This window comes from Cyanistes caeruleus, chromosome 10, assembly GCF_971803275.1.
Source record: "Cyanistes caeruleus chromosome 10, bCyaCae1.hap1.1, whole genome shotgun sequence".
Taxonomy (NCBI): domain Eukaryota; kingdom Metazoa; phylum Chordata; class Aves; order Passeriformes; family Paridae; genus Cyanistes; species Cyanistes caeruleus.
Window position 1 is genome coordinate 10,638,701 of NC_141710.1, and position 12,006 is coordinate 10,650,706.

Below are 12,006 nucleotides of genomic sequence, written 5' to 3' on the forward strand. Positions count from 1 at the left end.
CGGCTCCCGCCCCTCGGCCGCCACACCGCCGCCCCTGGCACGCGAACACCTGGACCCCGTTGCCCCCTGCCCTGCCTCACGCCGGGCCCCCGTCCCCCTGCCCGGGCAGCAGGGCTGCTCCCCTCCCCGCGCGATGGCAACGCCCGGTGCAACAGCTCCCCGGCGGCTCTCTGCGCTCCGAGAAACTGATAAAGCCTGAGAAAACAGAACGTCAGCACTCAAACACAACACCGGAAAAGACCACTGTATGTTTCAAATATTTTACTAGGAAAATTCATTACGTTTATGGGACAGTGACAACACTTCTAGGTTACTCACTAGATCGACAGATAAACAAACGCCCCAGAAGCAGCTGCAGACCCATTTTTTTACTTTTCCAAGCCTCTGGATTTCAGCTGAACAGAACAAACACTCGAGTGTCACACCACAGTGTGAGCCGGTGATTAAAACCTAACAGTGTAGTTTGTATCTCAGAATAGCCGAAACAAAGCCACTGTACAAAAATTCTAATGATAGCCTACTGTAGGTTAAAAGGGTATAATTTTTCCCTATCTCCCCCACCCTTCATTTCCCTACAATTTGGATGCCTAGAAAGCAAGCATCACTGTAAGTTAGCATTTGCCTTTCAACCATATTTTGGTCTACTCTTGTCTGTGTGTTAAAACACCTTTTCTGAAATGGGGTCTGAAAAACACTCCTTAGAGCCATGCTTTTTCCAGGGGAGGAAGACGGGCTGTGCAAGGCTCTCAGGAGCAGACACGGATGTTACAGTCACAGCTACAACCACCTGCCTGCATTACATGCACCTTGCCGAGGTCCTCCAATTCCCAGCTTTGTGCCATGTCCTTCAGGAGGGATTTTTAGAGCACTGTACTCAAGGGCTAAGGCAGCAGGTTCAGAACACAGTACCACTTTACCAGTTTGCTCATGCTAAGATTTAAGATCCCAAAAGCTTTCCTAGAGGTAGCCAGGCTACATGGAAGAAAGTTGAAGAAAAGTCTACTGCTGGAAAGAAATACTGATAATTTTTAGAAAGCCCTTCTGAATAGGAATACAAAAACTGAAATAATCATTTTACATCATATCAGTATTAAACTTCATTGTTGTATTTTTTAAACTAAGCCATATGAGGAACGTATTTATAAAAATATACAGTACTTTATAGAGTGCATCTGTCAGTATCATGAAAACTTTTCATATAGTCAAGAGTAAGACACTTGCAGAGCCTTGCATAGTCTAATTTTTAAGCAGTTCTTACATATTTCTACATGTGTACAAAAAGTAAATCCTAACACCTTACACATCTGCATTCACAGTGTCTTTGCAAGGGCACTGTACATTTTGGATAGATTTTGGAAGACCATAAGTCTGTTTTGCTTGCAGCCAAAAATCAACAGAACTAACCAGGTACCTTGATTCCTTCCCAACAATATTATAGCTACAGCACTTGTGGATGGTATCATTCCAAAGGGAACAAATTTCACATATATGGAGCCCAGCCCATATACATCTGGCAGAGCAGGTTGTCATCACTTGCTTCTTGAATGAGGTAATGAACATGCCCTTCAATAGATAAAGGTAATCCTTTGATTCTGTTTCTAGTCTTAATGACACCTTGAAGCCGTTGTTCTATATCAAGAACATGGGTTTTGGCCTGGAAAGAAGAAAAAAAAATTGGTACTATTCATGAACTTCCACTTCTCAAAATAAAACCAGTATTTCTTAGGATGTGTTTGAAATCATATGAGAATTTAATACAAAATACAGATGCCTATACCAGCTATATTGAAAACAATGACTACTCACTTTTAAAAACAATTCTCTAGAATGAATATATTACTAGTTAAGCTATAACTTTTGCCTCACATTTTTACAGCTAAAAGTTACCAGAGAAGACTGAAAGAGCTATATAAATATATATAGTTGAGAACAGCTTTATTTCATACAATTACTTTCAAATAAATGCAACATTTTCCTAGCCTTGTTCCTGGAATTCTGGATAAAATTGAAGTCTGGAAAATTTAGGTCAAAATTATGAGCAACTAAAAGTGAAGAAGTTGAATTAAGAGGTTGTGCTGAGCATCTCAAAATGACCTGTTCCAAGGCCCACTGGGGTTGCTAGTTTATACCAATTACACTCACGCATTTTCTTTTAAAGCTAAGGCATAACGTTGGCACCACTCCAGAAAAAGAAGTTAACATATACAGCTATGTGGGTGGTCTTGTAAAAGAAAATTATGTAGACCCAGCCTGGTTAGTAACTGTTTGAAGAGCAGATTTTCTGTGCTGAAAAAACCCAGGTAAGTTCTTTGCTGTGATACAGTTTCAGTGATGTAGTTTTTCCTTATCTTAGCTGTTGTGTTTGTCAGTGCTCCCTGAGTATTATCCTCTATTACACATTTATTTGCATTAAATAGTCCTTAAAAAAATAAGAATAGAAAGGGACAATTCAGAAATTTTGCACAGAGGGAAGATAATAAAAATTAAGCTATACTTTGGATTAATAATATAGTCTTCAGCAGCAGCTAATAAAAAAACAGTATGAAATACTAATTTTAATCATGTAATTCTTGATATGTACTGAGGCACATATTTATTGAATAATAAACACCCACTCAGGAAAAGCAGAAAAAAACACATGGAAAGGACTCCAGATGTTACATCACTGTAAATCTGGAGGACTGTGCAAGTGAGGGGTAAGATCCACTGCTTCTGCTGATGTTGTCCTTGATTTAGTAACACTAACAAGAGAATTACTGGCTTTTTTTGTTTGGTTCTTTAGTAGATAAATTACATTTTTTATCAGTAAAAAAAAAAATGTCTTTATAGATGAAAATTATGAACAGAGAGATAACAAAGAACAACCAGAGAAATTTTTAAATGGAAGAAAAAAAAGGACGAAGTTTAAATTAGGAAAAATGTAATTTGTAACAATAATGGACATTTCACATTTGAATACCTTAGGTTGTGTTTGTTTTAAACTCACCTTTTCATTGACAACTTCTCCAGTTTCATTCACCTGGGCTTTTGTATTCCCTTTAACAGGTTTACTCCATTCCACAAGAGGATCATGGAGAAAAGTCTTTAAAACACTAAATAAATAAAAAACTTAGAAAAGGATAGGATATATAAAATACACTTAATTTTCAAAACACAAACACTGACAGGAGCCTGTATTTAGTGCTGAATATTTATACTGCTTTATACCCATGTCATGGTGCTATATCCATGTCATGGTGAGAGTGAGCTGCAGGACAGGCATATCCTGGAACTGGCATATTCCCCAGAAGTTACTGTTTCACACCTTTAGACTACAGACAGCTTTGAGGAGTTTGTAGCAAAAGCAGCTGCCATACCTCATCAGAGGCTCCCTCTGATCACGCATCAGCCGCAGAGTGACTTCACAGGCTCTTCGGAAGAGACCTTCTGTTCCCATGGGACCCATCCCATTAACCATGTTGTGAGTGAGGCGGAAAGGAACGATTTCCGGAACTTCAAAAGTTTCTCCCTTTACATTGAGGAAAAAAAAGTATGCCCTAAGTGTTTTAAGCATTTTTAAACAGTAATATTTGCATTGGCTTTAGGTTTTTCTTCCATCTTCTGTCAGTGGCAGTTTCCTAGCTGGCAAGAGATGTTTGCTCAGGTCACAGTCCTACTTGGATAAGAGGAAATTACTTTGAGTAAAAGATAACATTGTCCAAATAACCTCTTTTTTCCTGTTTTAACACACTAACACAGGGTAGAAAATTTTGTTCTTAAATATCTCTTTATGCTCTGTAGTCGCATTGCAAAATGCTAACTTTTCTTTTATAATATGCAAGTTAGCTTAAAATAATTTTTTTAAAGTTAAATGTTTTATAGGACAATTTAGAATTTCTAAAAAGAAACCAGAATAAATAACAATATTTCTTCTTCACTTATCTGAATTAAAAAGGCCACATGTCCCACACCAAAAGCATCTTTCATCTGAAACACCAAAACTCCAAATCCCAATCTGGCCACAATTTCTGCTGTTTATTTTTACAGAACCATTGAATTTTTGTGCTAAATTTGTCTGAGAGAGAACAAGAAATTCTGCACAGCAGCAGAATTCTGAATGTAGCAATTGCAGTTTTGTTTGGAGGGTGATAGTGGAGAGAGAGTCATAAAATATAAACAGTCTAAAATTTGGGCTGTTTCAGTGTATCCACATCAGGTCATCAGATATTGTCTAAATCAAAAAGTTGGTTTTCATTGAATGCAGCACACAAAACGATCACATCCTCTTTACATATCCCAGGCTTTTTTGGGGTACAAGACAAAGTGAGACAGAGAACAGAATGGATATATTAAAGTAAAAACTTGGAAAAAACCTGAAGACAGTAGAAATTTATTTCTCACCTTATTGAAAAGGCAGTTGAAATCCACATGCACACACTCCCCAGTGAAAGAATCAAACAAGATGTTCTCCCCGTGGCGGTCTCCCAGCCCCAGGATGTAGCCCACCATGGACATGACAGCAACAGAGCGGCAGTAGGCTGACCTGCTGTTGTACCTGTGGAGATACAGCAGGCAGCTCTGAGGCCCTGCTTGCCTTAGCTGTCCTTATCCTGCAGTCCAACTAACTCCTAGGGAAATACACAAAGTAGATGTTCTTGAGCTAGTCTAATCCCACTCACTCACCATGAAGTAGGGTCAGGAAATGTTCTAAGAAACCACTCATGAAAGAGAGGAGGGTGACGAGGCAGAAGGACCTCTTTGAACATTTTCAGCTTTTCAGGCAAAGGTGCTGACTTTGGAAGCATGTGCTGCCTCAGTTCCTTCCCAGTCATATAGATACCTGCAACAGAATTCCTCAGTTAGGCAATCTCCAAATATATGGAAATTATCCTAATATATTCTGGTATGTACTATTACAATATAGTAATTTAAAGATTAATAAATAAAATAAATGTCTCCATAAAGCTGAAGTAAATAATCAAATGACAAATAATCTATAAACCATGTTAGTTGTGAGGTACAGGAAAGTTTTTCCCCAAACCTTTATTGCACTGCCCAGAAAGCTGCTTTGTTAATGAGAAATTCAAAAGAAATCTGATCTTTTCTCTGGAAAGCTGCTGTACTCTTAAACTTGATTCAATTGTATTTTATCTTAATTATCTCACATAAATGTAACAGAAATAAAAAATAACAAAACAAATCTAAAGAGAAAGTTCACATTACTTTTTATTATTCAGTGCAGCACATACATCCCCATGCTGCTGAAACAATTTACATCACTGTATGTAGGAAAGTATTAAGATGCCTGTGGTATCAGTCTTGCCAGGAACTTGTTCATTCCAAGCACCAACTCTCTTCCATTTTAGGGCAAAAGTCTACCTACATATGAATAATAATATATTGCAGATAGATAAAAATACATGTGACTACATCTTCCTAGATTTTAGTCTGACTCCTGCCATTTGTTTCATTTACCTAATGAGATACAAGCCCTTTAGAAATATCTAAAAACTTTTACTATAGTCTAATATATTTCTTTACCTTTCTCCTTATATAGCTTTATCAGGATATTTCTCAGACCAGCAGTGTTATTCACCCACTCAATTATGCCACATTCATCATTTAATGGAATCACTGCGTAGGTGCGGATATGGAGCTCTCGCCTACGGGACTCTGCATCTTTTCTTAAGCACTATTCACAAAAGGAAAATGAGATTAACACATAACACAGATAGGATCAAAATAGATTTATAGCATTTACATTCTATCTAGAATCACTTTCCAATCACACAATCTAGAATTTACAAATCTAAGCTTCACAGTCTGCAGTAGGTCAAATGAAAGCAAAATGTGCATCTGTTCTCAAAAGTAAATTAAAAACAAAGAGTATTTTGCAATGAAATAGTCAAACTGCTTAACTTGTATATGACTTAAATCCCTTAAAAGCAATATTTGAAATAAATCTTTTAGTGTTTTAGAGATGCTGTCATTTGTTTTAACCTCACATAAGACATGGTACCTTAACCTTAAGCATACTCCTGAAAATCAAAATAGAACCAAAATAAGAGGTATGGCAACACTTCAGTATGAAAAGATTAATTTACCTATGTTTTATAAAATATATTAGAAATTACTTAGTAAGAAATACTAAGCATGACAGCAGAAAGTTTGCAGGTATTTATTTGTTGTAAATAACCTGTCCTGTCTATTTTTGCTGGAATAAGCAATTGTTTTGGCAGAATACTGTAATCTGTTATTGTTTTCACAAGTCTCTAAAAAGTCATACAATATCGATTGCTACTGGTTTTTGCTGAAATAAGGTATTTTGTACCAGTTTACTTTTCTTCCAGTGAGCTTTAGCTCAAGCTAAATTGTCTTTTTTTGTTAGATAGCTCAGTCTTCTGCCCTGGTCAAAAACTATAATGCACCTGATTGTCTCATTCATCAAACCTTATTAATAAGGGAGTTGAATTCCATGAGCCGACAGTCTTTTCTTAGATCATCTTTTGGCTTGCACATCATAATGTAAGACTTCCCATCTGAACCTTTCAAGGTGATCTTTTTTGGCTTTTGAAGTGAGGCAAGAATTTCCACCTAAAGAAAAATTAAGTTCTTTACTAACATCTGTATCAGATTATCCAAAATAAAGTGTGTAATTGTAATAAACCACTGCAACCAATCATATTAGTACTTGCATGGTGCTGCAGCACATTAACCTCAGACCAAGACTTTATCTGAGTGCCAATGGGCCACACCTGCCTCAGGCTGCTGTAACAGAAGCCACTCAGTTTCCACAAGAGTAATTACAGAATTTCCTACTCCTTCCTCCCATTTCTAGAGAAGAGAGATGTATTTGCAGCTCTGTTTGTTTAACATGAAGTGAAAAAGCAGGTGCCAACAAGAGCCTTACCGCATCATCAAAGCCTGCAATGTAGGCCCAGCAGCCAGGAAAAGGGTCATGGTTAGCATGGGTACCAGGAATTGAAGGAAGAGTTGGTATCATTACAGACTGTAAGGGAATGAGAATTTCACTGAATGTGTGCTCTTCTACTAATCTTTTCAGTGTTTTGAAATGAATATTCATGCTTAATGTTGAGCTGTTTCCATCAACCTCGGAAAAAAAAAAAAAAAAAAATCAAAGTTAGAAATAACATTTAAAGTTAACACTTAAAATAATACTGCCCTTTCACATTAACTAATAAACACGCTAGAATAATAAATGCTGATTGCAATAAGAAAAACAGCAAGCTACATTTTAAATTAAGTAATCAAGAAGTAAATATATCTGGCTGTTATGACAGACTTATTTTTCACTTCGGATATAATACAGAATAATGAAATAATTAATTTAATTCTACCTTTATTAACCAAGTTAATTTGTTCATAAAAGCATAACCACCCTATTTTTACAGTAAAACTCTGAAAATTAATGGGCATAAATGATATGTGAAAGTACAAAACAATATAAAGCCTATGCACTGTTAAACAGGCCATTATATACTGAAATGTTTTACAGTGTGCTGGATTTAGAGCTATTTTAAATCTTTCACAATTTAGTACAATTTCTGACAAACTGCAGTAATATTATGAATTAATAATAATTATTAATATAACAAATTTTTATCAATTTAATTAATATTATGAATCGGCTAACGAAAGCAATCAGAAGCAGCTTTTGCTTTACATTCTTGAATAATCCTACAACATGCAACAATTTGTTTATTTTTTAAGTACCGGTTTGTTGCAGAGCTCTAACAGCTTATCTGTAAGACGTGTGGCATCTCCAATAAATTTTCGTAAAGATTCCTTCATGTGACTAGCTCTGTTAAGAATTTCCTTACATCTATTGACACGCATAGGGTAAGAGGACTGAAAAAAAAAAAAGGAAAGTTAAAAATCATTAAACAATGACTTGAAGAATCCCCCCTAATAATTAATATTCTTTCCCCTACTTATTGATTATCATATATAATATCTGGAGAAGGATGTGCTTCAACTGAAAAGCTGAAGTGGTACTGTTGGTGGGTGTGTGGGGTTATTTCTGAAACCATTCTTGGTAGTCCCACAACATACAGGCTAATATTCAAGAATATGTCAGTGTATATAAATATTATTTCACCAGCCTAAAGAAATAGTATGCACCACGCTTCCCAGTCTGCTTTAGAATGACCTTACTGCCAAGTAATTAGTTGTACATCTATCTACTAAGTTGATTATTTGATTATAGGACTGAAAGTACTATAACACAATTAGTAAATGCAACAAAATCTGTTGCCCATAACTACAGAATTCATCAGCTATTTGTTATTCAAATTTCCTTTCCTAATACACCATACAAGTTTGGATGCGTATTAGCTTTCCAATTTGGATCATTTAAACTGTAATATCTGAATTAAGATTGCAGTAAAATAATTTATAGGGATGGCATTGATATCCTCTTCTACAACACTGTATCACAACAAATGAAACACTCAAATCCTTCCTATCAGCTTAGAGTAAGGTTATATTTACATTTCTGAGAAAAACAGTTTTGTAAACTGTAGCTGTACAAATCAAGGTACCTTGGACACAGCAGTCATCATCCACATTGCCTGCTGTGGATAGGCTAAAAACACTTTAGCAACAATCACCATCAGAACTGCAAAGACTTCATCATGGGAATGGCAGATCCGGGAGATGAGTTGAGAAAAGGCTGTCAGGAACTGGTAAGGTGCCAGGTGATTTGTGTGCTCTGTAATCACCTTGTTTATTTTAGCCAGATCATTTTTCATTTGACCACGTTCTGAACGAGCTGCTGAAAAATGAAAAGACTATGTTCCTGGTTCTCCCCACTGGAAACGGAAAGTCATTTAAATCAAGGCTATAGAATACTATTTTGTTGGCAATTTCATAAGCCAAAAAAATTTGAAGGCAAAAAAAAAGCTCCTACTTTAAAGTTCTTTTTAACACAGCATACAGTGAGTGAGTACATACTCTATTTAGCTAAGCAGAACACCAGGAAATTAAATCTCCTTACACTCTTAACATTACTTCTCGTATGAACATACATTCATACGATACAATGGCATAGAACAGACTAAAAACACTCCATGTATTTGCCTGATAAAAAGACTCTAATGTTCTTTAGTGGAGAAGAAATGAAGAAAGTCTTTTCATGGGATGAAATTAGCCCATCTGCTCCTATCTCCACTCCCTGCCCCTGAGGACCCAGCTTGAGTTTCACATCAGCACCTCAGAGTGCAGGATCTGATGTGCCTGCAGCCAAACACAGTTGACTTAAGTGTATAGAATGAAGAGAAGATCAAGGAGCACAACTGTATGCTTCACTCCAGACCTGCAATGTTTGCAATTTTCATTTGTACCAGAATCTCCCACCCAAAGTGCATCTGTGGTGTTCATTTCACATGCCTTCACGCTGCTGCCCACAAGATTTTTTCCCCCCTTCATTTCAGTAAAATGAGGCGGAAAATTTCAGTAAAATGCCTTCAAAGACTGGAACCAAAACAAACTGAAAAAAAAAAGCCCCAAAGCCTAACACTTTACTGTAGCAAGTTCATACAAAACTACTACTCATCACTCAGGAGACACCTTTAAAGTGGTGACCAAGAGCAAGTAAAGATTTTCCCTGTATCTGTTTAATGACTTCAGTTACCCAAGGAACAATGCTGTCTCATTATATACTTGAAAAAATTCTGGAGGATTTAATTAAAATAATTAATACTCTCATGCATATTAACATCCTGTGTTTTACAAGAATGGTAGTACTTTCTTGTTTCCATATAACCTCAGGCAATCAATCTAAACAAAGAACTGTAAATATACTTCACTGCTCTCTCAATCATCTGTTCAAAAGAATGACATGGGAACTATGTACGGGGAAACAATGTTCTACCTTTATCACATTCATATGCTTTTGCTCCGAAGTCCAGCCATAAAGACAGCATTCTTGGCATTGACTGATAGATGAATTGGTTTCCATACTGTAGAGACCTGTGATTACATGTTTAAATCAAAGTATGTTAATGATACATATTAGAAGCAATACTAATTTTATGTTCTCATTTGTTTAATATTCCACTCTAACTTTAGAAATTTATGTCAGGATTTTACTGTATCTGCAACAACCAAAAAATATACAAAGGGTTTGCTTTTATTACTCAAAACCACAGATTAAATAATTAACTGTCTGAAAAAACATGCAATTGCTTTGTCAGAAGTAAAATTAATTATGCATGAAAACAAAAAGGAAGCATGTAGTATTTTGTTTTACAATAGTGCATAAAAATTGGAGTCATGAATTTGGTGAGGGACAATATATTCCTACAGAATTTTTTTTCCCAGTATAATTGTCATCCTTTTACAGAAAGTAAGCAAAGTTCCTCTCTAACCTCCCAAAGTGATGAACTATATATCTAATCAGATCTCCTTGTTTTTCCATCTTGTTGTCAGTTACCATTGGCATTAATTTATCATAGTATTTGGCAAGATAAAAATGTCCATCTTCCCATTCTGGCAAGAAAACTGTAACATCCTGCAACAAAATCAAAATGAGATAATTACTTATGAGAGGATGCTAACTTAAAAATAAAAAAATAATAGAAAATATTTTCAAGAAATAAGAATCTTGTATCAGTTACATTGTGCAGAGCACGTGCAAGAAGATTACTGTTAACCCTGTAACTCCAAAAATTCTAATTTTGCCTCAAGATAATTGCCTCTACAAACTAGAAGTCTGTTCTTAAAGTACCTTTTGGTTTTGGAGACAGACAATTCAAGACAGAATGATATGGGACTCCTGAGGTAGGAAAGATCATGCTTTCATTAAAATCTGGTTCCTGATCCTAATAACTCAGTACTGAGTTTCTTAGAGCTTTTAGAAAAGTGAAAGAGCATGATGTTAACAATTGGACTCAATCTTTCTGACCTTAATGAATCTATGATTCCATATTTCCCATATTTCTGTTCTCCTTCTAAATAATGATGTTTAAAAGAAAAACAAAAAACTGTGTGACATGCATTAGAAAATAAAGAATTTGTGAGAGGCACATCCCTTCTCTAACAACACTGGCTTCTTTCCTGTGCCAATACTTAGCAGAGAGTACTATTAGTGTTTTCATAGAATCTCCTGCAATTTCATTTGTTTACATTCTTTCAACCTTCATTTGATTTGATACAGAGGAATGTTATTTAGCAAGGCAGCAGTAACTATTAACAGTATCAAATGCCAAAACTTGGATAGGAGACATGCTGCTTTTAAGGAAGCATAAACATCTGCATCTCCTAGATTTAGGACACAATATTGATCAATGCCAAAAAGTATTTCACAGGCATCACAAGCTGAAGCATGCAGTGCTGTATTGTTTAAGAAGATCACACCAGCTGTCCCTCTTCCTAGTTCTTCAGAGACTGGAAGCATATTTTAATCATATTTTAAGTCACTCCCAGAGACAGAAATAACACTAAAGAGAAGTACAATGTATCACCAAGTCAACTCTGTGTATTTGGAGTAGACCACATTTTAGCGAGGAATTCTAATCTGTGCAAGCATGAGAAGAAAGGCATGCTTCTGTAACTAGTTTATTTAAAAAGAATCATATGAACTGTAGACTTCCCCATCCTGATGTGTTACATTAAACCTGGTTAAGACAGTAAAATCTTTACAAGAAGAACAGCTTCCCTCCTACACATCAATAAACTATTTAATCTCATTTATGTTATATTGGTTGACATCAGGAGCAGAACAACAGTTTACTTAAGGAATACATTATTATTCCAAGCTCCTGCCTTGATAATAGTAGTATTCCAGATTACCTTATACTTTTTCATGACTGCATTGCTTTCAAAGTTAGCAGTTTCTTCCATAAATCTGCCCACTAGCAGCATTGCCCGACCATGGATGAGCTGATTTTTGCTATTGCAGGGTGCTTTATTTTCAGGGAAGCATAACTCAACCCCCTTCTGGAGAACAATTAGTGCTTCATGAACTTCACCCTAAGGGAAAGACAGAAAACATTTTACTTACTTTAA

General features: G+C 36.0%; 1 protein-coding gene and 1 long non-coding RNA gene across 4 annotated transcripts in view; one reads left to right on the forward strand and one right to left on the reverse strand.

Annotated features, from left to right (window-relative positions):
* Positions 1-73: 73 nt before the first annotated feature.
* Positions 74-3,120, forward strand: LOC147651295 (uncharacterized). Its single transcript, XR_015274734.1, has 2 exons — positions 74-245; positions 1,439-3,120. It is a non-coding gene; the product is annotated as an uncharacterized LOC147651295 (long non-coding RNA).
* Positions 247-12,006, reverse strand: part of ATR (ATR checkpoint kinase) — a 41,133-nt gene continuing 29,373 nt past the window's right edge. For 2 of the 3 annotated variants that reach the window (XM_023933149.2, XM_023933151.2), the window contains 13 exons: positions 11,791-11,970; positions 10,368-10,510; positions 9,872-9,969; positions 8,541-8,773; positions 7,714-7,848; positions 6,890-7,090; positions 6,430-6,573; positions 5,521-5,671; positions 4,663-4,819; positions 4,381-4,534; positions 3,357-3,508; positions 2,987-3,092; positions 247-1,654 (listed from right to left, as the gene is read on the reverse strand). In XM_023933149.2, the coding sequence (XP_023788917.2) occupies positions 1,481-1,654; positions 2,987-3,092; positions 3,357-3,508; positions 4,381-4,534; positions 4,663-4,819; positions 5,521-5,671; positions 6,430-6,573; positions 6,890-7,090; positions 7,714-7,848; positions 8,541-8,773; positions 9,872-9,969; positions 10,368-10,510; positions 11,791-11,970 (2,028 nt within the window). In that variant the 3' untranslated portion in view covers positions 247-1,480. The remainder of the gene's footprint in view (positions 1,655-2,986; positions 3,093-3,356; positions 3,509-4,380; positions 4,535-4,662; positions 4,820-5,520; positions 5,672-6,429; positions 6,574-6,889; positions 7,091-7,713; positions 7,849-8,540; positions 8,774-9,871; positions 9,970-10,367; positions 10,511-11,790; positions 11,971-12,006) is intronic. The other variant, XM_023933150.2, reaches the window with a different exon arrangement.